The sequence below is a fragment of the Cyprinus carpio genome, chromosome A19, assembly GCF_018340385.1.
Source record: "Cyprinus carpio isolate SPL01 chromosome A19, ASM1834038v1, whole genome shotgun sequence".
NCBI classification, from domain to species: domain Eukaryota; kingdom Metazoa; phylum Chordata; class Actinopteri; order Cypriniformes; family Cyprinidae; genus Cyprinus; species Cyprinus carpio.
The window spans coordinates 22,469,166-22,495,026 of record NC_056590.1 but is presented as its reverse complement, the minus strand read 5'-3'; the positions used below and the strand labels follow the sequence as shown (position 1 = coordinate 22,495,026).

The window sequence follows — 25,861 nt, the reverse complement described above, 5'->3', positions numbered from 1 at the left end:
TCAGCTATTTAAGTATACAGTGATTTGGTTGGAAATTTGGGCTACGGAGAGTCTTTAAATGAAAGGGAAATTGCCTCCGTGCAAAGAGAAACAAATTACAACTGTGATTATGCAAATGAACGGTGGCTTTTTATGAGTGCAGAAAAGACGCGTAGTGAGGAACAAAATATACTGTAGCCTGGAAGAGCTATTACAAAAGCAAATATACCTCTAAATATGTCATATCAGCGTAAGAAATTTCACTTTAATTAAATAAGAGCCCTTCTGGAGTTAGACTCTGGAGTTAATAAGCACATATTGTGGAGACCTACAATGAGACACTTGAGGACTGGCCTGTCATTTTTGGCTTACAAGTGTATTCACAATACACAGTAGATAACAACATCTTGCACTGCTAACGTCAGCTATATCTGATACTGATAGACAGTTTAGGTCTAATACTTTCCCCATATAAATGAAGTAACCTCAACCTTGCATGTAATTAAAAGGCAGCATGTTGTTAGATTGATTTACATTGCTGTCTGTATGTAGCCTACTCTGATAAACGATAGGATTTGAATGTCTAAACTGAACATCAGAGTGACAGCTCTCACCCGAAGGCATTGAGTGTGAATCTTCTGTTTACAGCATGTACTGCTTCATTCAGCCAGCAAATGCCTGCAGTTGAGCGCAAATCGTATCGTGTTGCCCATTGCTATTAGAACAGTGGGATTTTATTGGACTAATGTTCCCTTCACACATAGAGCTATTAAATGACACACCAGCACAAAATGTCTTAATTTCTTTTAAGGATTTTTTATGCTATACCATTTAAACGTTTGGAGTAGAAATCATTCTTATATGCTGATTTGATGCTAAGAAATATTTATTGTTATTAATATTAATGCTGAAAACAGTTGTGCTGATTAATGCTTGACACTTGGGGGGGGGGTTCTTTATTACTAAATATAAAGTTAAAAGAACAGTATTTATTTAAAATAGTTTTTTTTTCTTATGGCATAAGATGAAAAACAGTACTGCTTTTTATTTTAACACATTTTTACCAAACATTGGTAAGATGCCAAAAATTTAGGTTTTCAAGGCATTAAGAAATGGATTTGCAATAATCATTATATGTAAAATTTTCAGTAACTAGCCCAAAAATCTCACACTGACTGGCCGTTGGGTCAGTGGGACATCTTTATCATTGAGTCCTACATTTAAAGAAATTATGTTGTTAATATGTTGAGTGGTAGAGGTCCAGATAAATGTGTACATGTGATTGTGTCCCACTTAAAATGACAGTGAATAAACCCTGCCTTCATTTCTATTCATTGATATTTAAACTGTAGTGCTGGTTTTGAATTGCCTTTTTAGCAAGGAGAACACGAATCTGATTTATAGCTTTTGAGTTGGCAACTTACCAAATAAATGATTAGAAATTACAGAGGGAAAATGAACTAATTTCCCGCAGTGACCAATCAATATAAAGGGCACTTGTATTATCTGCCATAATTTAATCACACTCTAAAAATGTTTCCGTCATTTCATACATACCTGTTGTGAGAAAACAGCTTCCAGGGAGAACTCATCCCACAGTGCTACACACAATTTATTTTATAACTTGGTGCTTATGCCATATTAAAACATCTCACTCTTCTCATCTCTAGCCATCAGCTGCGGGCACCCAGGGAGCCCAATCTATGGGCGTACCGTAGGCAATGGCTTCAACCTGAATGATGTGGTGAGCTTCTCCTGCAACATGGGATACGTGATGGAGGGCCCTTCTCGGGCCCAGTGTCAGGCCAACCGACAGTGGAGCCAGCCACCACCAACATGTAAAGGTGGGGAGAAAAGTTAAGTCTTTTATTCACACGGAGCTTTGCCTGATCCACCACCTGACAAAATTAAAGCACCGCAGTGCACTCTGTGTTTAAGGAAGAGGGTAGCGGCTGTTGTGATGTTGCTAAATGGCTGCCAATTGTGGGGTTTGGTGGCTGAATGTACACTAACAAAAATGTCATTGATGATGACTGGTAAGGAAACAGTGTTATACAGCTGTTATACTAAAATGTTATGTCGATATATATTTAGTTTGATAAAGACTGCACGTTCTGTGATAATTCATTCTGCATGTGTGCTCTCACTTAGTATGGCATGTACAGTAACTGTATGATACATGATACTAACAGTTTGAGCAAAATTATATTAAAAAATAAGTTATATTGTATGTATTCATTTATTTATATTATTTTTATAAATTTAATATATCATTTTATATATTTATATAAGATATATATTTCAATATTATGTTGTTAAATTTTTAAAAAAATATATTTATACATTTCTGTTAAAATTTAAAAAAGAAATTAGTCTAGATTAGTCCTTAGTCACGTTTTTACAGACATTTTTATCGTGTCTTAACAGTATTTTTGGATGTGGATGTCTGTGACACATACTAAAAATGGCAAATTCTCATTCTGCATGCATTGCATGCATAGAGCATCTGACCTACTTGTTTCCACCGCAGTCACTTGATTAGTGCTTCTGCCAAATAACACATGTCTCTGTTTCTGTCCTCTTCCTTTCTTTTCTTTATTCAGTTGTCAATTGCTCTGATCCTGGGATTCCAGCCAACTCTATCAGGCAGAGTAAGATCGAGCATGGAAACTTCACCTTTGGCACGGTGGTGTTCTATGACTGCAACCCTGGCTATTACCTGTTTGGCTCTCCGGTCCTCACCTGCCAGCCCACGGGTCAGTGGGACAAACCACTGCCCGAGTGTATCGGTATGTGTCTGGCATCTTTCAATGAAAATTTGGCAGTGGCATTTTGGTGCTAATTAACTATTCCATCCTGTAATTGAGGGGAATTAGTTGCACAACCCTCTTCCTGCTGCTTAAGATCAGTGGTTGTAATTGAGGGACAGGTGGAACACAGATTTTTGTGGCAGATTAATTAGCAATGTCTTTTCTTTTTTTTTCTTTTTTATCTGATCCCCGATTTATTATGTGAAAGTTGAAATGCGGCACATCTTTAGCCTGTGTACAGCTCGGTGATACGCGTTTTGCAGCAGCTGCGAAGTCGACGGGGCCTGAGCTTACATTTAGCCCTGACAAGACTCCCTGCTGTCAGAGATGCCCTTTCGCCCAGTCGTCAATTCTGCTTTGTGTGTCTGCATAATCTTCCCTGTAGTTTTACATGTTTGATCCTAACACCAGTTGCTGGGCTCTTTGAATACCAAAGTGACCCTACAATAAAATCTGGGGTATGTTCTCCATAAAAATGCTGACGTCTGCTTGCAGTCTAGGTCTATATGAAAGGTGTTTATTTTTTCTCAAGTGGTTATGAGATTGCCACACTTTGTTCAATGCTTTATTTATATTTATGTGTGCTCACACCTGTTTGTGAACAACTTTTCTGTTGATATACAAATACACATATACACAGTTAATAGTGAATGAGACTATATTATTACATCAAATTTTTATATCTTAAAATAAACATAAATTATATCCATTGTCTTTATACAGAGTATTACATTCTTTGATATTAATTTTAAATAGAATTAATGATATTCTAATTCTAGTAGTGTTGCTCAAGCAGTGAGGTCTAAGCTCCAGGAAAGAGGCAAACTTTCAGAAAGTGCTGATCATAGTGAAGGGAAGAGGAATTAGCACCATAATCATCGAGGTCAACTACAGTGATTATATATTTAAAAGAGCAGCTTTGTTTCAAGTCTTTTATGTTTTAGTTTAATCATATTCAGCTTGTGAATGTGTATTGAAGGAGTGTTTGCCGATCCAGTAACCGTGTTCGCACTGTTCTGCATGTGTATTGGATAGTGGTGGACTGCGGACATCCTGGATCTCCTCCCAATGGAGTGCTGAGTGGGGACAAATTCACCTTTGGCGCCACGGTGCGCTATAGCTGCACGGGTGGCCGGCAACTGAAGGGCGAGTCCTCACGAACCTGCCAGCTCAAGGGCCATTGGAGCGCACCCATGCCCTTTTGCTCAGGTAGGACGGACACACACGCATCCATCAACGCTTTCTGTGCAATTAAAGATGCTAAGAGCCATTACATGCTGCCTTAGAAGAGATTTTGGGTATTGTTATTTCTCTGTTGTTGACATCACTCAGATGAAAAAGCCATCAGGTTCTGTGTTTGCGGACCGATATGAGGGCCCTCTTAATCCTAACTAGGCCCTACAGTTATTTGCAGTCAACTAATTTGATTGGGAAGGCAATATTCCAAGATTTCTGATATTTCATAATAAGTTTTGGATCAGTCCGTTGCCTTTGTTTGCAACACTTCATGTTTTGGCTTCTTTAGTAAATATTTTCTCTGCCAAAGCAAAAAAATCTGCAAAATAGTTGTCAGTTTTGTGTTTGGAATGTGATTTACTTGATATTTTACTACAGTTATTTCTAGTCCTCTTTTAGTCCTCAGCCAATTTGACTGGCTGGGCAGTGTTCCAAGAGTCTTGATATACAGTCCAACTCTGGGTGTTGTTTCTGTTTGTATCACTCGCTTTTGTCTGTGTTCCAGGCAGAATGTCAGTCTATGTATTAGTGATGGGGATCTTTCAGTGACTCTATCTGTACTTTATACAGTACTGTTCAAAAGTCTTATTCCATTAGTATTTTCACCAACACCAAAAAAAAATGGTTTTAAGACAGTTATTTCTATCTTTTGCTGTGGTGTGTCAGCAGGAAATATCAGTTTACATTTCCAAACATTGCTTTTGCCATTAATTGTAATAATCCAGTGAGTTTTTTGTATGCACAATGAGTCTGACGACAGCCAGTGATCTGATCACAGAGATCTGATCTCAGCATCATCCAGTTCATCTGGAATGACATGAAGAATCAGAAAAAGAAAAAAAAAACTGAGACAGTCTAAATCCAGAAGAACTTTGGCAATGTCTCCAAGACACTTGAGGAAACCTTCTTGAGTATTCTTGTTTAAAAACTGATTCATACAGGAAATAAAACACTACTGCTGTGTGACTGTTTTTGCTGAAGTCTGGCCACATTCTGTCAAAACATTTCTTTCTATTTGCAACAAATTTATTCTTGAGGATAAACCCTTTGAGATACACCATCTCATTTTCAAGGGGGTCCTATTCTAATTCCCCCTCATGTGGAGCTTGCTAAACAGGAATACTGCACAAACAGACTTGTAATAGACTGAATTAGCATGCGATTTGTTAGTATCTTTCCTCTCTGAATGCATGGGTGTATTTATTCCTTCAGGGCTTGCTATTGAGAGTATATGTTTATGCACAGCTTGAGTTAGAAATAGATTTACTTTCCATAAACACAGTCTGTTCTGCCTCTGCTTTTTATTTAATTAGTCATTTTATTAGTCATTTAAGTCTAGGAGAACCTCAGAAAATAGCTCGGTTTCACAATCACAGTTAACAATTGGTGGGATAAAAGTTTGGATGATTTCCAAGCAGCAAAATGTCTTCAAATAAAGCTCATCAGTTCTTCCGTGTGAGAAGAAACTCATTGGACACCCAGCAAGGCCGTGAGAATCCAGCACAGTGGCAGAACCATTAACTCAGCAGAGGTTTGAGTCACCGGGGCTGTTAACCCTCACCCGCTGAGAGACGCGGCCAAGACTCCCTATGATTGTCCGATGACTATGTAAATTATGTTTACGGCTGAATAATCGGCTGGTGGGGCACCGCCTTACTCCTGCGTCCGACATCTGTGAGGTGTATAATTAATCTGTGGGATTGCTGTGATGTTTTTTTTTTTTTATATATATATATACATTTTCTGTGCTTTTTATTGCGATTACATGCAGATGGCTTTGGGGATAGACAAATACACAGACACAACTGCAGGAGTCCATGTCTGTTTATGTTGTGTAGTCTTTACAACAGGAACAGGGGATTCTCAGAATCAAGATGAGCTGCAGAGACCAGACCGAACATGCATATTTAATAACAAACACAACACAATGGCCCACCGTCTCACTTCCATTGTTCATTCTGTAAATGGAATGGAAAGGCATGTTCTAACTGGGAAACATCCAGAGGGGAACCTGAAAGGGCTCCACATGAGGGTTCCTACACCCACACATACAGAATGATTTTTTTTTTTAGCACAAAATTTGGCTTAAAGAAATTTCACATAAGCCATACGCTATCCACACACGAAACGCTCTGCAAGGCCACTTCAAATATTTCTGAACTCGCTGTGCTAGCGGCAGCTGAGCCTTTGTCACATAAAATTATTGCGACTCAAGGACCCCTGTGTCCAGTGCCTCACCTAACTCTTATTCTACCACGCTGTCACATTGTGCTTGGGGACTTTAAAGGGAATTAAATATAAACACACAACAAAGGCGTACAGTGAGAGAACGGCTCAGTCACTGGCATTTTGAATGCTTTTAAACCACGTTCTTTGGTTCAGTGAGCTCAACAAGTCCCTCCCGCTGCCTAGAATGGTATGCGTATGATTGTGCCCTTCAAAAAAAAAAAGATTTTGTGCACCGAACCACTGACTTTGCAGTGAAAAATGAAAAATATATTGTATGCTCTTGGTATTGAGAAGTGGCTCTTGAATTATTAAAAATTGTGTTGAAGGTTGTGCTGCTTTTTGTATAAGCCTGTAAACTGAACTTTGATTGGTTTGGTTGATTGTAGTGTCCTTGTGTTTTAAATTCAGCCATCAGAATTATTGTTCATGTATAAACACTTAAAGGGATAGTTCACCCAAAAATCAAAATTATGTCATTAATGACTCACCCTCATGTCGTTCCAAACCCGTGAGACCTCCGTTCATCTTCGGAACACAGTATAAGATATTTTAGATTTAGTCCGAGAGCTTTCTGTCCCTCCATTGAGAATGTATGTACGGTATACTGTCCATGTCCAGAAAGGTAATATAAACATCTTCAAAGTAGTCCATGTGACATCAGAGGGTCCGTTAGAATTTTTTGAAGCATCGAAAATACATTTTGGTCCAAAAATATCAAAAACTACGACTTTATTCAGCATTGACTTCTCTCCCGGGTCTGTTATGAGCGCGTTCACAGCACATCCGGTTCGCGAACGAATCACTCGATGTAACCGGATCTTCTTGAACCAGTTCACCAAATTGAACTGAATCGTTTGAAACGGTTCGCGTCAACAATAAGCATTAATCCACAAATGACTTAAGCTGTTAACTTTTTTAACATGGCTGACACTCCCTCTGAGTTCAAATAAATCAATATCCCGGAGTAATTCATTTACTCAAACAGTACACTGACTGAACCGAGCCAGATAACGAACGAAACATTGACTCGTTCTCGAGTGAGTAATTGGTTTACTCAAACAGTACACTGACTGAACCGAGCCAGATAACGAACTCTTCTCCGCGAACCGGTCTTTTGATTAAATAAACCGGTTGCCGAAAACGGTTCACCAGTTTTTTTGCGCTCGACGTAATGACTTCATTGGCGATGATTGCCCTTGATTCAGAGCCTTCGGTTTTACCCGCGCTCATAACATTAGCACAGAATCAGTTCAGAATCAATCACCAAAAGAACCAGTTCGGTTTCAGACGCGTTTCTGTGTGTCAGTCTGAATCACGCATGCGCAGTATCATCAGCTCCTCGGTTCTCGAATCGGACGCGTCCGACAGAAACGGTTCTTGACTCGAGAACGAGTCGATGTTTCGTTTGTTATCTGGCTCGGTTCAGTCAGTGTACTGTTTGAGTAAATGAATTACTCCGGGATATTGGTTTATTTGAACTCAGAGGGAGTGTCAGCCATGTTAAAAAAGTTAACAGCTTAAGTCATTTGTGGATTAATGCTTATTGTTGACGCGAACCGTTTCAAACGATTCAGTTCGATTTGGTGAACTGGTTCAAGAAGATCCGGTTACATCGAGTGATTCGTTCGCGAACCAGATGTGCTGTGAACGCGCTCATAACAGACCCGGGAGAGAAGTCAATGCTGAATAAAGTCATAGTTTTTGATATTTTTGGACCAAAATGTATTTTCGATGCTTCAAAAAATTCTAACGGACCCTCTGATGTCACATGGACTACTTTGAAGATGTTTTTATTACCTTTCTGGACGTGGACAGTATACCGTACATACATTCTCAATGGAGGGACAGAAAGCTCTCGGATTAAATCTAAAATATCTTATACTGTGTTCCGAAGATGAACGGAGGTCTCACGGGTTTGGAACGACATGAGGGTGAGTCATTAATGACATAATTTTGATTTTTGGGTGAACTATCCCTTTAATGTGCCATTTTTTTCAAGCTAGAAATTAGTCCATTGTATAAATAAATGGGCTTGTGGTAAATTGTGTGGGTAAGATGACTTAATCCTAAAAAAAATATATCACATGTCCACAAAAAATATTATAAATATTAATTTGAACATTTATAATAATAAGAAATGTTTCTTCAGCAAATCAGCATATTTTAATGTTTTCTGAAGGGACACTTAAGAATGTAATGGCTCCTTACAATTCAGCTTTGCCATCACAGCAAAAAATTACAAATATAATATTATCTAAAATTATATTAAGTTATAAAAATTGTAATAACATTTCACAATTTTACTGTTTTTACTGTATCTTTGATTAAATAAATGCAGCCTTGCTGAGACTTATTTCAAAACCATTAAAAATCTTACCACCCCTAAATGGCAGTGTAGATTAAACATCAAATTGTGACATTGATATTGTTATGATTTTGTCATATCACAGAGTATTTTTGTTTTAAATGAGGACTGAAGGTACATTGACAAAAGTCAAACTCTGCTCAACATTATTGCATAGCCTACTTTGTATATTCCTACATTATATACATTATGTTGCTATTAGAGTACCTTTATGTTTAATTTTACTTTTGATTTTTACTAAAGATTGCCTATTGACTTGTTCTTGTTTTTTTTTAGCATACAGCATGAAACACTAAAATAACCAAGATGTAATTTGATAGCGTACTAAGTTAATTAAAGAACAGATTTGAAAAAATTGTGTTCACAGTAAATGTGACTCTCAGATGCACTTTGCATATTTTTAAACACCCACTGTTTATCAATTAAACCTGCATTAAGTGTCTGTGACCCATAAAGCATGAATGCAGACATTGTCTCTTTCCAATCCCACTGTATATGCTCCAATCCTGTACAGAGATCCACGACCCAGAAAGGAGGAGGCAGAGAGAGAACAACAGCTAGACAGAAAAAGAAATCTCTCTTCCTCTTGGTCCTCGGAGGCTTTATTCTCCTTCCTGGTACTGTTCTTCTGCCTCCAGGGTTTTCTGGGTTTCATGGCACAAAATCATAGCAGCGCAACTTCATCCTTTTTGTGTGTGCTGTGCTGAAGGCGTTTGTACGCGAATATGCGCTCACGCAGGGGACTGCAGACTGTTAGAAAGAACTGAGATGATATTTTTGTGTGTGCATCTGTTGCACGAGCAGCTCTTGAGATCGGGTAAGTGATGTCCCATGCTGTTTTACAACCTTTTGTTTTAATAAGAATCCAAACCGAAGCTGTTACAAGCCTTTGACCTTGTTGCCGGCCTCTTCTAATTGCCTGCTTCCAGAGAGAGTTCTCTGAGGTAAAGCCTCCTGAAGTTATGACATGATCGAACCCTCTTAAAATCAACAAACAACCATTTACTCTTTGCCCCTGAAACAGCCTGCTACCCAATTAGCACATATACTGGGCTGCATCAGTGAGGGCTTTAGTGTCCACCTGGTGGGAACATCTTCTGTTCTCTTCCTGCTCACACCTGAACTTCCTGTGGTCCAATTAGAGTGGCTGTAAGTATGTGAAGGCTGCAGCTAAAGGAGCAGCCTCTAGCAGTGAGCCTATCTCAAGACTTAACTTCCCAGCTCTGCTTGAGCTTTCTGGCACTGCTTGACTGCAGATAGAGCGAGCTGACTGCACACTGATTGAGACAGAGCAGCTGCTAGCTCAGACCGCAGGGATTCTGCTTTTCTTAAAGGTGAAATGTGTCATTACTATCTCCCTAAAGGAACCCAAATAGAATTGCAAAAAAAAAAAAAAAAAAAAAAACCTTCCAATTAGTTCTTCTACTTCTCCTTCTGCTTGTGGTTTGGACAAGTAGCTAGTCCTGGCCTATAAATATTTTTATATTTCTTTTGAATTTCTGAGTTTTAAATTTTATAGATTTGAATTTAAAAGTATTAAATGCAATGAATAACTTAATAAGTTATTATATAACTTATAAGTAATAATATTTATTTTAATAGTGCTGGGCTGCCTCGATGGTGTTGACTTTGAGATCACATGACCAACTGAATACAGTACTACTCTTTTATGCTGATAACACTTTCATTCATATAGTAAACTAGTAATTGCTCACTGCAAATAGAGAGTTTGTATTCATTTCTAATGGAATTGGTACTATACTATATACTATATACTATAGTCATTTCTATTACAGTCAGTGTCAGGATGAGTTCAAGTCAATTGCTATACCAGCTAGTGCAACAAGTACAGAGTGTACCTTTAAAACTAAGATAAGAGCAAATAAAATAAAACATTTTAAAAGTAGAAAAGTGTCCTGTTTCAGCTATAACATACTCCTGACTATTGAGGTAGAACTGAATCGACTTGTTAGCATGGATGCTAATATAATCAATCAATTCCTTTTTCCAAAGGGAACTTTTGCCTTTTTTAAGTGAAATTGTAGAATGAGGACAGGGAATTATGAGAGGAATGCAACCCATTGAAGTGAACTGAAGTCATCAGAGTTTTACTGCCTCTAGTGTTCATTTCAACTGGAAACTGCAGTGATTCATACCTCTAGGTGCGTTTTTTGAGTTTTGCTGAAACGTACAGTAGATAGAGGCGTGTATTTCCAATGAGCCTGGGTAGAAGGAATGGGATGTTGCATCTGTGTGTCCTGCATGAATGTTTTGAAGGCTGTTTCAGCTGTTTATGTCCATTCAGTGAAGGTCAAGGTAGTTCAAAATATCGGACCACACTGACTTCCATTGTATGGACAAAAAACATCTTTTTATGTTCCACCGAAGAAAGTCTGTCATACAGGTTTGGAACAACATGGTGGTGACTAAATAATGACAAAATTCCATTGTTGGGTGATCTATCTCTTTAATTGCTAGGCTACAGCTCCATCCCTCCAGCTGTTTTGTATCTGACCCATATCTGTTGTCCAAAAGCATATTTGACCCGAAGTGAAAAATCAAACCCGACTGCTAAAAGCCACCAAAGATGCCACTGATCAATAATCCATGTTTAGTTTCCCACTTCTCTTTCACTCAAGTTTTGTGTGTATGCAGAAATATGACATTTAATATTGCGTCAGTTTGTATCTGACGTAATCCTGTCAGCAGTGTTGCCTCAAAGTGTGAACTGCATGTTTGCGGTGACTTCTTTGATCAGAAGTGGCTGTACATCAATTTGTGACATGCAAATGGACGTATACCCTCTCCTCTCATGTCTACGGTGGTCTCAGGGCTGGCACTGCAGATAAGTGGAAGAGTTCCAGCGGGACGGCTAATACAGCAGTCCCCTCCGTCTGCCCTTGAAGTGTTATGCTTGGTCAGCACTCTCTCCCTGACAAAACACACTCTTGGGAGACCAAACACCCACACCTCCCAGCTCTCGCTCCTATCGTCCTCTTCCACCAGCAAGAAAGACAAAGATGCAAGATGACATAAAAGCACACACCTTGTTCCGCAGTGACATACAAACACGCATAGACCTCCCAGGAAATGTACTACTTGCTCTGCCCCAGAAAGACCAATATGAGGCGCCCTGCTGTATCACGCCCCAAGAAAAGTACATGTCGCTGTCACAACGCATCTCTGCACATGGCGGTACTCTAAGAAAGTTCACCTAAGCATTACCGGTGGGGTGCCCGTTCCTTAATCACACCCTGAGAAACAGACCCCTCTGTGTGCTTGTTCTCTGAGAGGAAATCCATCCTCCTCACTTAACTTCAAGTTCACGTCAGCATGCATCTTGTCTGTCTGGCGCTTGAGTCCCCGCTGTGTGGTGTATGGCACATGTATGCGATTTACAACAGAGTCTTAAGGATAAAAACCAGCCAGTTATGCAAGGGTCAACAACTGGCCCTTCAGCAGAAGAGCCTGTTCAAGCAGCCTACTGACACATTAATAAGTAAGAGGAACAGCCTTCAGTCCTTTAATAACAGCTATTTTAATCTGTCCCCTGGGCCAGATAGCCACTAGCACTAGCCCTGCCTACCGAACTCTCCAGACACACTGATGTATTAAATCAGAAGGTTTTTTTTTTTTCATACAACTGCCTGTTCTTAAATAAATCATCACTTGTTTATTGAGCTGGCAGGTTTCGTTGACATAGGCTGGTTTTGGTCTGATATGAGACGGCAGTTTTTACCTTTAGGGTGCTGGGTAGGGTTGCAGTTGCACCAAATGTTTGTAAGGTCTTTATGTGGGACATGAAGTTCACATGTAGTGGATATTAGTTAATTTGTAGCAATATCTGTATATAAAGTTGCACAGTTTTGTTAAGGCAAAAGTTAGCCCAGGTTGTAAGCTTTCTGTAAAGTATTGTGTAGTCACATATGATCTGTACATTTATCGATCCAATAAGAAGTGTTACAATAAAAAGAGTAATGCTGTGAAATATTATTACAATCAAATTAGATTTCTATTTTAATATGTTTACATTTTAAATTATTCCTGTGATGCAAAGCTGAATTTTCAAAAGCCATTACTCCAGTCCAAGTCTTCTGTGTCACATAATACTTCAGAAATCATTTTAACAATGCTGATTTGCTGCTCAAGAAACATTTCTGTTATTATCAATGTTAAACACAGTTGTGAAGCTTAATATCTTTGTGAAAACAATAAAAGGTTCACAAGAAAAGCATTTATTTGAAGTAGTAATTTTTAGTAGTCAATTTTGTTCTATTTAATGCACCTTGCTGAATGATAGTATTCATTTTTAAAAATACTGACCACAACATGGGCGACGCTAGGCCAATTTTAGGGGGGCTATATAGTCATAATATCTGCATCTGTGCAGTTTTGTTCTTTGTCATAAGTACAGTTTACAAAATATCAATCAGTTCCCCATCTACTGTATCTTAAGTTTTCTCTGCGTTCACACAGGTGTTTCCTTCAGTGGAAATGAAGCACATATGAACGCATACTTTATAAAACAATCATGTTGCCATTTTCATTTGAAAATTTAACTTTCAGTGTAATACATTTTCCAGTGCATGTGGCAAAGAGGTTTGCATACTTGAGCTAAGGAAAAAGGTTTGTACTAGAAATGCAAACAGTCAAATTTTGTGGGTGTACAGTAAACAGGTGTATTCGTGTGTGTGTGTGTGTGTGTGTGTGTGTGTGAGAGAGAGGAGAGAGAGAGAGAGAGAGAGAGATCGATCATGAAGACTTGTATTTGGCTTATTCAATTATATGTTATATTTATTTGCTCTTTTACAGGTTTTTTGGGAGGACCTGTTCAATTTCTCATTAATGCAATTATCTAATTAACCAATCACATGGCAGTTGCTTCAATGCATTTAGGGGTGTGGTCCTGGTCAAGACAATCTCCTGAACTCCAAGCTGAATGTCAGAATGGGAAAGAAAGGTGATTTAAGCAGTTTTGAGCATGCCGTGGTTGTTGGTGCCAGACGGGTCGGTCTGAGTATTTCACAATCTGCTCATTTACTGGGATTTTCACGCACAACCATTTCTAGGGTTTACAAAGAATGGCGTGAAAAGGGAAAAACATCCAGTATGCGGCAGTCCTGTTGGTGAAAATGCCTTGTTGATGCTAGAGGTCAGAGGAGAATGGGCCGACTGATTCAAGCTGATAGAAGAGCAACTTTGACTGAAATAACCACTCGTTACAACCGAGGTATGCAGCAAAGCATTTGTGAAGCCACAACACTCACAACCTTGAGGCGGATGGGCTACAACAGCAGAAGACCCCACCAGGTACCACTCATCTCCACTACAAATAGGAAAAAGAGGTTACAATTTGCACAAGCTCACCAAAATTGGACAGTTGAAGACTGGAAAAAAATGTTGCCTGGTCTGATGAGTCTCGATTTCTGTTGATGCATTCAGATGGTAGAGTCAGAATTTGGCGTAAACAGAATGAGAACATGGATCCATTATGCCTTGTTACCACTGTGCAGGCTGGTGGTGGTGGTGTAATGGTGTGGAGGATGTTTTCTTGGCACACGTTAGGCCCCTTAGTGCCAATTGGGCATCGTTTAAATGCCACGGCCTACCTGAGCATTGTTTCTGAACATGTCCATCCCTTTATGACCACCATGTACCCATCCTCTGATGGCTACTTCCAGCAGGATAATGCACCATGTCACAAAGCTTGAATCATTTCAAATTGGTTTTCTTGAACATGACAATGAGTTCACTGTACTAAAATGGCCCCCACAGTCACCAGATCTCAACCCAATAGAGCATCTTTGGGATGTGGTGGAACGGGAGCTTCGTGCCCTGGATGTGCATCGCACAAATCTCCATCAACTGCAAGATGCTATCCTATCAATATGGGCCAACATTTCTAAAGAATGCTTTCAGCACCTTGTTGAATCAATGCCACATAGAATTAAGGCAGTTCTGAAGGCGAAAGGGGGTCAAACACAGTATTAGTATGGTGGTCCTAATAATCCTTTAGGTGAATGTATATGCAATACAACGGAATACTGCACTTTTTGCTATATAAATTTAGGTGTATATATATATATATATATATATTATTTGTCTAAAAACGCTGAACATGAAACTTCTATGCGACGTGACACAAGCACAACCGATCACTTTCTGTATTTTTTGTTGTGTCTAGATTATTCATAAGCCCTGAGTGAGCATAAATGTGCATGTGCAGGTGTGTGATTGTGTGCGTTTGTGTGCTGATGATGAATGGAGCTCAGGTTCAGGAGAGGTGCAAGGCTGCAGGGCCCTGAGCTCAGATATATGGAAGCAGCAGGAATCAATCAGGAATATCAATTTGCAGAGAGCTGTAGCAAAGCCTTGAGTGCATGAAAAAAAAAAAGATGTCCTCCTCCCAGATTACATCATGAGAGGGGCTGGAAAACAGGCACAGGATAAGTCATCCTTTTTTATTCATTTGACAAAAGAAATAGGTTAAAATGGTTTGTTTCTTTACACTTGACGCAAATTCTTGCTTTCTTTTTTTTCTGCCTCATATTTTGCTATTTCTACAGTCAGATGAATATGCTTGTGTGTTAAGGAAAGTATTTCTATAAAAGAGACTTACACAAATATACTCGTCAGCCTCAGGTACTTTAATTATAACTTTTTATTTGCACAGTGACAAGAAATAAACTACATAAAAACTTCATTTCATTCAAGTTAATTTTTTCCCACAATTTGATCAAACAAGATGGAATGTTTTAGAGTGAAACAGACCAACAAATGCACAAAATTCATCATCTTCATTACTTAAACATACTAATGTTTGTGCTGATGTTTTCCCACCAAAACTGTGTTCCTTAAGGATGATGTCATTCATGAATTGTTAAACGACTTTTAAAAGACTAACGGGAAGGAAAGTAAAATTGAGGACAGAGGGGAAAAATTGGTAACAAATTAAAGGTGCTATTGTCACTTAAAGGTGCTATTGTCATAAAAGAATACTAAATAATCTAGTGTCCATTTATAAAAGCATGAGTTTAATATTTTATCCAATATTTTAAGCCATATACAATGGAGACATGAAAATTTACGATAAAATTGGAATGACCCTCACCTCTTTTCAATCTCTATTGTCTTTTTTATTCCTCACTCTGTCTTTCAAGGTGATTCATCAGGGACATGCGGTGACCCAGGCACACCATCCCACGGCAGTAGAGAAGAGAGTGACTTTCGGATACGCAGTAAAGTGCACTTCAGCTGCTCGGTGGGATACGAGCTTTTTGGCTCTGCAGAAAGGATGTGCTTCCCCAATGGCACATGGTCCGGTAATCAGCCCTCCTGCAAACGTAAGCGCCTGCAGCAGCTGGCATGATACAGCATCTCTGAAACTGCCCATCTCCCATATTCTCTTTTACTTGGCTAGATGAATGCAGAAGTAGGACATTTCACCCCTAAGCTACTTTGTCAGTAGTTTGTTTTAATAAGTCAGTGGCTGATCTAATGCTTTGTGCAAACAAAAATAAGATTTTGTCATCAAAGCCGATATTTTTAACTGACTGTCATTTTGCATGTGATGAAATCAGTTTTTGATTTAGCATGTTAGCATGCCCATGTTAACCCCTGCAGGTAGATCCCATAACTAAACCATCTGGTTCCAAACATCTTTTTGCCCATATTTTGACCATGCTTTTTTCATTTAATTTTTTTGCATTGGATGGCCATTCAAAAGTAGCCACTGTATTCAGATGAAATCTAAATTTAGATTAATTAAGATATACTAAATAAAAATAAATAATTATATATACACTCTCATCAGAAGTGTTGGGTCAGTATGTTTTTTTATTTTATTACTTTTTTTTTATTATACTTATATTCAACAAGAATGCATTAAACTGATCAAAAATCACAGTGCAGATATTTATGAATATTTATTTCTATGTCATGTAAATACTGTTCTTTTGAACTTTCTGTTCCTATAAAAAAAAATGTATCATGCTTTCCACATAAATACTGTTTTCTTTTCTTTTTTCTTCTTCATAAAATACAGTTTTTCCTCTTCTCATTATTGTTGGTCTAACAGTGGAGCTTTTTTATCCCTTTTAACAAGCATTGCCTTATTTCTTTAGTAGCACTACTAAGTGCTGAGCAGAAGCTCTTCCTGTTCATTTTAATAATGATATTGCATCCAACCCCCTGGAAGCTAGTGTTGTCTTTATTATACCATAAAATAGTTCCAAAAGTAATTTATCAGTGACAAACAATAAAATCAACTACCCGCTAAATAATATATCACAGTCCACATTGTTACCTGATGTTTTATTTGGTCCTACTTTCCTGTATGCCATTACAGTTGTACAGTTGTCCCACACCACGTAATAAACCCACATTTTCCCCGAGGCTGTAAGGTTTACAGGACAAATGAATGATGACTAGCCACTTCCAGACACAAGCAGTCAGTGTTTTCTACAGAAACATGATGCACCATCTTGTTTTCTTGCTCCAAGACCTGACTAATGGTGTTTCTCCCAGGGCTCCCACCTCCCACTGAACATATAGTTGACATGACCCAAGCCATTGTGGGGGAATCATTTTTGAGAGACGGCAATTGGCACAGGGATACAGGAACAGTGAGAAATTGAGGGGGAAGGCGTCACGCTATAATCCGTCCCCCATGCTGCAAAATGTCAAGCCCTGTGGGAATCACAATGGTCAGCATGTCATCACAAGACAAAGAGAGTGCTCACCGTCATGGAGGTGTACCTCAAGTGCTGTCTTTTTAACAGCTGCATAGAGAGATGATTCCATCCTGAAAGGAAGCCTGAGCTCTTCCATTGCATTCAACCAAAAAAAGCACTTTGGCTTGGTGGATTAATAGGTTTTCAGCCAGTTAATTCACTCAACCAGCATCTCTGTGGAAATAAAGAGCTCTCTTTTTTGTCCTTTCATTTCCTCGGTCTTGGTGCCATTCTCCGGGTATGATCTACAGGCCTGTCATACCATATCTTCAAACTTCATCCCCACTCTTTTAAGCCTTGCAGACGCTAATACATCATTCTGTTATAGCCACTGTCCCATATCATAGTCATTACATGGTAAAAGATGTCTCTCTAATGATCTCTTCCTTTAGTCCTTCACTGTCTTCCTATCAGATGTCCATAATCTTAAGATATATCAAATGCAGTTTGGGGGAAGCTACTCAAAAAAGGAATATACTGTTTAACAGATAATGACTACCTTTCAAAATTTGTAATCAGATTCATATATTAAGTACTGCATGGCAGAGTATTTGGATTACTAATTAAAAAGCATATAGTCTCATTTAGCCAGACCTTTGACTGAACAGCATATGGTCTTGTCCCCACTGCCACTTATTCTTGCCAAGAACCACCTACTTAGACAGTTTTGTGAGCGATATGCATCGGATGGTCAGCGAATGGACTGTGTGTGTGCCATCTAAGACTAAGGAACATGACAAAGATACAAGGCTGGACAAGACACTAGGGGTATATGTGATCATTTTAAGTTGCAAAAGCCATTTATGCAGAACCATGATTTGTGAAAGTGAGAGTGCACATGCATTATTTATTGTACTTAACATTTTGTTAGTGTTGTAATTAATGTACACTACTGTTCAAATGTTTGAGGTCGGTAAGATCTGCTCGCCAAGTTTGCATTTATTTGATCAATACAGTAAAAACAGCAATATTGTGAAATATTATTACAATTTAAAATTACTGTTTTTTATTAATATATTTAAAATCAAATTTATTCCTGTGATGACAAAGCTGAATTTTAAGCATTTATTACTCCCGTATTGATTGTCACACGATCCTTCAGAAATGATTCTAATATGCTCAAGTAACATTTCTTATTATGTTTAAAACATAATAATAATATCATCAGAAATCCAAGACTTTGCTTTTTCCTTCAGTAACCTACATAAAGATATTTGTGTTTCTGGGTCAGAATGACTTGTCACAATATAGTACACAAAGGAAAATAGGGAAATGAGATACATGTGTGAACAACTGGAACAAGTTGAGACCAGAGACAACAAGAAACCTTGAGATACAAAATAAAAGCAGACAAAAGAAACACTGACACCCCCAAGCTATCTCCTGTGATCCCTAATGAAATTACTAAATAATGTGACATGTTATTTCACTCAAGGATGTTAAGTGTCAACTGGCAATAACTCTTCATGCATTTTTGTTTTTTAAAATACTACAGCTGTGCAGTGTGGTAACCCTGGGACTCCCAGTAATGGACGGGTATATCGACTGGACGGCACCACCTTCTCACATTCGGTCATCTATTCCTGTATGGATGGCTACCTGCTAAGCGGCTCCACCACACGACAATGCCAAGCTAACGGCACCTGGTCTGGCACTGCACCCAACTGTACATGTAAGTCTGAAACAAGTGAGATACAGCAGGGTATTTGTTGAGTTTTAAATAGAAATTAAGTGTTGTTTGTCTTTGAATAAACCGAAATGGCCTCAGCAGTGCTTCATTGCAAGTTGTAATGAGGTGATATGAAAGATGTGCTTGTGGGATTCATTTGTGTAAAGCTGTACTAAAAATGTATCGTCATGGTAGAAGACCTTGACTGATAGAGAACAGTCCTCTTGCTGAGTGTTCAGGGTACCATCTTTATGAACGTTTAATTCAGGCATCACCGAGAGAGTAACTGTAGCTCCTTTGAATACAGAAGGTTAGAAAGTTTTCAGTCCATTTCGTGGAAGAATTGGGTCAGAATGAGTGGGACTGCAGGATTCGGTTTCTCCGTGGTAGCTCAAAGATGTTCTTTTGTCAAAACGGAGGAAGATGTAAAGGTCAGAATGGTTCCTCTTCTGGCTCTGTTAGATGCGTAAATCAATTATTTCATGTCCTGCCATGGACATAATGGTATCTGTATATTTTACCACAGTGCAAATGTACTGACAACCACCATAATGAAACAGATGGTACTGTAGAAAAATACATAATGAATCAGTGTTCTTCATAAATGGCATGTCCATAATGATTTTTCTTTTTTAACTGTGTATGGTAGGGTAACTTGCAGTTAACCAATTAACATGTTTTACTGTAGCATTGTACTGTGTTTTACAGTCTGGTCTTTGAATCTATAATGATTGATATGTACATGTCTCTTAGGTTAAATGGACTATTTGATGATATTAAGCAGTTCCATTGTTGTTTTTTGCTCATGGTTAGCATACGGATCAAGCTTTGTATCAATCAACTGAATTTATTTCAGTTCAATTTTTGATGGAACGCTCATATATCTACAGTAGTTGATTAAAAACTCTTCTCATAGTAGTTGTTTGAGAAATGATGAATAGTCACACAACACAATAAAACAGCTTAGCCTGCGTAATGTCTAGGTAAGTTGGCATTCTCATCCATAATCACATCCCTTAATGCTCTCAAATGTTCACCCTTAAACGTGGGTGTATTCCCTGCATACCACTGACTGGAATTATATGGGCGGTGCACCATACCAGCTCTGATTGATGCAGCACTACATGTGTTTATTGAAAGGAGCAAAAGTGTTGATACATGGCTGTGTCCAAGGGAGGAGTCACATTAGCATTTAGCGTTAGCCATTTCTCACCATCAACTGACATGTTTATGTGCAAGGCTGCTGATGGATTTTACGAAACATCATTTTGCATCCTTTTCCAAAAGATACAAAACGTTTGGCAACTCAAGGGTGACAAATAAGTAATGTTCCAACATAAATCAATAGAGGAAATTAAGATGTTGGGTCTGGGAAATAATTAAATAAATGCACTGTTCGAACGAGGTTTTGTCAGCCCCAGCAAAGTGCAAAACTACAAATTTGTTTCATCTGAATTCCAGTGGCGCCGCATTCTTTCTCACATCATTCCAATCCGACCTCCTCTTATTTATCCATTGGAAAGAATGATAATTGTAAAAGATCTGTGGAATTGATTTGAAGTTGCACCTCGGGGACACTGGTGGGACTGGAGCCGTGTTGCATGCTGCTATTGATTTCTTTACATAATAACAAGATCTATCATTTGAAATAAAAAGCCAGGGGTTCTAAAGATTGTTGTAGCGTAAATGAGTTGTTAAAGATGATTTGTGAACGTGGCTCCCCATGGTTTGTTTCTATCAGTTTGCTACAAAAAGCTATGATTGCAATCTGAAGAGTTGTATTAGATTCTGAATAAAGATCTACACTGCTGTTGTTTGGCAGATTGTAAATTGACCAGACTTTTAGCTCAAATAGAGACTGTTAGCACATCATACTCAACACAGTAGTTAATTTTGGCCTATAAGCATCATAACTATGATCTTTACATTTCAGTGATCAACTGCGGAGACCCCGGAGTGCCAGCAAATGGGCTGAGATATGGTGAGGACTTTACCATTGGACAAAACATCACTTTTGTGTGCCAGCCTGGCTACATGATGGAAACCGAGAGTTTCTCCACCATCACATGCACCGGAAACGGTACCTGGAATGCCCCCGTGCCTTTCTGTAAAGGTGAAACTTGATTTAAACATCATTGAACATTTAAAATTAACAGTACATATAAATTGTGGTAACATTTTACAATAAGGTTCAATTTGTTTACATAAGGTAAAGTATTAAGTTAAAGTCATCCTTAATTTATTAAGGTAAAGAAATTGTAAAAAAATTTAAATGGACTATGAGCAAATATGGATTAACATTAAACAATCATATATATTTACAAACTAACATTTACAGTATTTATTAATTTAGGTTAATGATGCTTCATGCATCAATTTAAAATTTAACCTTATTGTAAAGTGTTACCTAATTTCCCATTTCTTCCATAGGCTTCATCATCCCAAGATTAACACATTACTCTAGCATTTTCTCTGACTAGTAAAGCCAAATAGCTTTGTTGGTCACAAAGCAAGACTTAAAATATTATTCGCTCACTGATATATTTGCACATCTGGCCCCGACTGCCCTGAGCGTTACATGCACAGATGCTTCACCCAGAGTGAGTTGAGGTCTTCCAGCTTTGTGTCTTCGCCATTGTGATGGATGTCTTGTTTGAAATGTAGAGCTAACAAGAGGAGGAATGTTTATCCACCCTTGTAGGTCATCTTTTCTTGTGCAATTGTGCTACAATGAATGGTAAACATTCATGTTTTATCAACCAGTCATGCTGTTGGACAAATGACGGGAACACATTTGTAGACTGAGCTTTCACCCCTTAAGGGCTCTGTTGTCCCCGTTATTATAATCAGCTTTGACCTATGAGCCCTTGCATTTCTCGTAATTAATTTCACAAATGACTCCTGTGATCTTCCTACTGCCAGGAGATGAACTGGTATGGAATATATAAAGCGATATGAAATTGAATTCCAGGATTGGACGATGCATTTGTGATCCTCACCAGTGCCCTGGCATCGAATGCCATTTTGCTAAGCTCATTTAGATAGACACAGATGTCTCATTTATTCCAGAAGGCAGTGGCCTCCTCCTGTCTGTTAAAGGACATGTTGTGCATACATATCTGAGGAGCCTTAAACTTCATATCCTCGGTCTGAACTGATATTCTGTCTCACAGAGCCGTTAATATGCATGCCAAAGAGAGTTGACTCAAAAAAGAAGCACTCCCACCTGTCAAATGCTTCGGGTGTGGGAAGGATCCTGACATTGAGTGTGTGCGTGTCCTTTCTGACTCTTTCCTGCAGTTTTAGATGGTATATGTGAAATATTTATAAGCTTAGGAACTCTAGTCTGGTCCAGGCCTCTTTAAAGGATGCCAACACTGATTCTCTTTAATAATACAACAGTGGGCTTTGTTAGAAGTTTATCGGTTCTATCAACATGAGTTGAGCTAAGACAACACTATTAGCTCATAAAGAAACAGTCGAAGCATAGTTTTTGCAGGCAGTAATCACCGTCTGGCTAGAACTTTACTATGGTATAAAGTGTGTGTGTGTGTTTGTGTGTGTGTGTGTGTGTGTGTGTGTGTGTGTGTGTGTGTGTGTGTGTGTGTGTGTGAGAGAGAGAGCATTGTATTGGGGTGTTGCACCATAAGTGGGGGCATGTGTCATCGTGAGTGCCCATTTGAGCAAGGCATTGGCTTCCTGTCTGGTAGAGTGTGATTGATTTTAAGGGCTCATGTGATACCTGAGGACTAATAACCAGGGAAGAGGACTTACCTCACAGAGTTGTGCGGGATGTTATTGGAAAAGATGGGGCCTCTAAGACAGATATAGCATTCAGTGACTTCAGTAGTGTTAGCAGAAGCAATTAGTCTCTCTACCTAACTGAACCTGCTAGTACCATTATAGTTACTGCTACACTTTTTTACACATATTGTTGTCTTATATTCGTATATTAATAAATCTGTTAACAGCTTACGTATTAACTAAGATTATTCATAATAAATTTATGTCTATGTAATCTAAGAAGTAACATAATTTAGACTGTTTCAATTATTTTAAGAGCGTTTACTCATTTTTACTGGAAATCAAGACAAATGTACTTATTTAAAGTAGAATTTTTATGTTGGTTATGTTGTAATTGTATTAAACATGGCATTCTTAAGTATAAGCTTAACTCTACTCTGTTTCACTTATTCCTTTAGCCGTTACCTGCGCAACTCCTCTGCCAATCTCAAACGGCCTCCTGGAGGGACGTGACTTTGAGTGGGGCACTAGCGTGAGTTACAGCTGCTCCCCAGGATATGAGCTCTCTTTCCCTGCCATTCTCACCTGTGTGGGCAATGGTACATGGAGTGGTGAGGTGCCCCAGTGCTTGCGTGAGTACTGTACTGCTCTATTAATATTAATCAAACTGACTGCTTCCTCCCTGTTTGCAACCCTGTGCATGCCAACATTTCCCAAAAAAGCAGCAGAAAGTTCACACCTTGCCTTATGTCTGCAACTTATCTACTTGATTTTGGCAATGAAGTCATGTTTAGACAATGATTGATTGATTTGGATCATCACTGAATGAGAACATATAGGTCAAAATTTCTTTTTCAATTAGATCTGCTGGATTATGCAGCAATATTTGTTTAGGACACCAGACAAGGTGGGCTTAGCATGGTGGGATGTCAGTCTGTTTCAGCACAATGCTGTATGATGACTAAGACGAAGAACCTCCAGACATGGTATGAGCATTTAAAGTTTAAAAAGCCTAGTTGTCACAAAGGTACCCTTGTTTTATCCCTCACATGGAACAAAAGCAGCCAATGTTAAAAAAAAAAAAAAAAAAAAAAACATTTTGCTCGAGATAGAAAGCATACCTCTGACTTTGTCAGGCTACTGATTTTTTTTCCTTCTCTTTCTTTTCCACTTTTATTTTATATCCTGACAGCATATCTATAATTCATCAAGAAAAGTCGAGTTTGTAGTGTTAGATCTCAAGCACAGTAGTCTGACCAGCATATTTATGATGGATCAGACAGCTGATGACGTCAACCATGTGATTGATTTTCCCTCCAGAGACCTGTTGTTTGCCTGACAGTGGCAGGGCCATGGATAACGTTTACCACAGGGCTTAGGACTTCACCCAGTATTATGTGGCTATGTTCAGAATAGCATAATAGCAGACTATTCTTACTATTCCTGCAGTATATAATATGTATGCTACCATTTAAAGTTTGGGGTCAGTATGCTTTTTTTATTCAGCAAGGATGCATGAAATTGATTGGAAATTGACATTGTCTATAATGTTAAAAAATATTTCATAAATGCTGTTGAAAAAAACCATTGATATTAAGAAAGGTTTCATGAGCACCAAATCAGCATATTAGAAAGATTTTTGAAGGATCATGGGACACTGAAGACTGGAGTAATGGCTTCTGAAAATTCAGCTTAGCCATCACAGGAATAAATGTTATGCATGTTATTTAATCTATTTTAATATATTTTAAAATGTAATTTATTCCTGTGATGGCAAAGCTGTCATTACTCCAGTCTTCATTGTCACATGATAATTATAATTGTTATTTTAATGTTATTTTAAATTGCGAAAATATTTCACAATATTATTTTTTACTGTATTTTTCATTGTGCGGCCTTGATCAGAATAAAAGACTCTATGCACATGCATGACCTAATACATTTGCCAAAGTGTGCAGTATACATACATCAGAGCACACAGCATGATACAATATCCCACAATGCAGTCTGCTTGTTTCAACCTTCCATTTCGAGTGTGATGAATGAACCAATGGTAGGCAATATACAATGTATACTTTAGATTGTAAATCATTACATTTCAAACAGCCTTTGAATATTCCACACATGTCTGTGTTCACAATTTCAATATTTTATACACTTTTTCTTTCTTTCTGAAAAGTGGTAAATATTAAGGACAACATAATAAAGCATGCACTTTGTTTTATAACGACAAAGCTTTTAGCATCATTTATGCCTAACCATTTGAGAATAATTTTGCTGAATGTGTTTCTTTATGTTCTCTGTGATAATAGCTAAGTTCTGTGGAGATCCTGGAATCCCTGCTTTTGGCTCGAGGGAAGGCCGCAGTTTCATCTACCAGTCCGAGGTGTCATTTAGCTGCATGGCTCCCTATATCCCAGTAGGCAGTACTACACGCATTTGCCAGGCTGATGGCACCTGGAGTGGATCCCAGCCTCACTGTATAGGTAAATCAATTATACTGACACAGTTTGCATGTTTAAGCCATATGTTAAATTCCCATTCAAACAGACTGTCATAATAATTGTTGTATGTTTGTTTTTTAAAAACCTAATAATGCTAAAACTGAATAATCAGCCAGCTGAAGCTGACCACTGCGTCCAACTCTTAGCATATTGAGAAGCAATTATGGCTACTTAAAGGGATAGTTTACCCAAAAATGCAAATTAGCCCATGATTTAGGCTGCATTTACACTGAAGATCTGGATTTTTTTTTTTTTTTTTACTATATCTGATTTTTTTGACAACCCACTTACACCTTCTTTTAAAAGTGACCCTTATTCGATATCTGCATTTACACTACAGGGGCTTAACTTGATGTGCCTTAATGCATTATACAATGATATTAAAAGACCAAACTCAGCACACACTATTAATAAAGCATACTTTGTATAGTTAAGCAGATGAGTCCAGAATATGAATGCAAAGACTTAAATTTATTGACAGAACCCAGAGAAACATTTTTAATGCAATAGGCTAGTTTCATCCTCACATCAAAATCATTCATTAGTACCGATTCTTCACAACAGTGATTTTATACATAGATCTGCTGTACACA

At 38.3% G+C, this 25,861-nt stretch overlaps 1 protein-coding gene across 1 annotated transcript in view; it reads left to right on the top strand.

Annotated features, from left to right (window-relative positions):
* Nucleotides 1-25,861, top strand: part of LOC109112264 (CUB and sushi domain-containing protein 3-like) — a 369,075-nt gene that overhangs the window by 321,136 nt on the left and 22,078 nt on the right. The window contains 8 exon segments of the mRNA XM_042777094.1: nt 1,650-1,823; nt 2,583-2,768; nt 3,825-3,998; nt 15,780-15,962; nt 18,847-19,023; nt 20,954-21,133; nt 23,223-23,396; nt 25,077-25,250. Coding sequence (XP_042633028.1) covers nt 1,650-1,823; nt 2,583-2,768; nt 3,825-3,998; nt 15,780-15,962; nt 18,847-19,023; nt 20,954-21,133; nt 23,223-23,396; nt 25,077-25,250 — 1,422 coding nt within the window.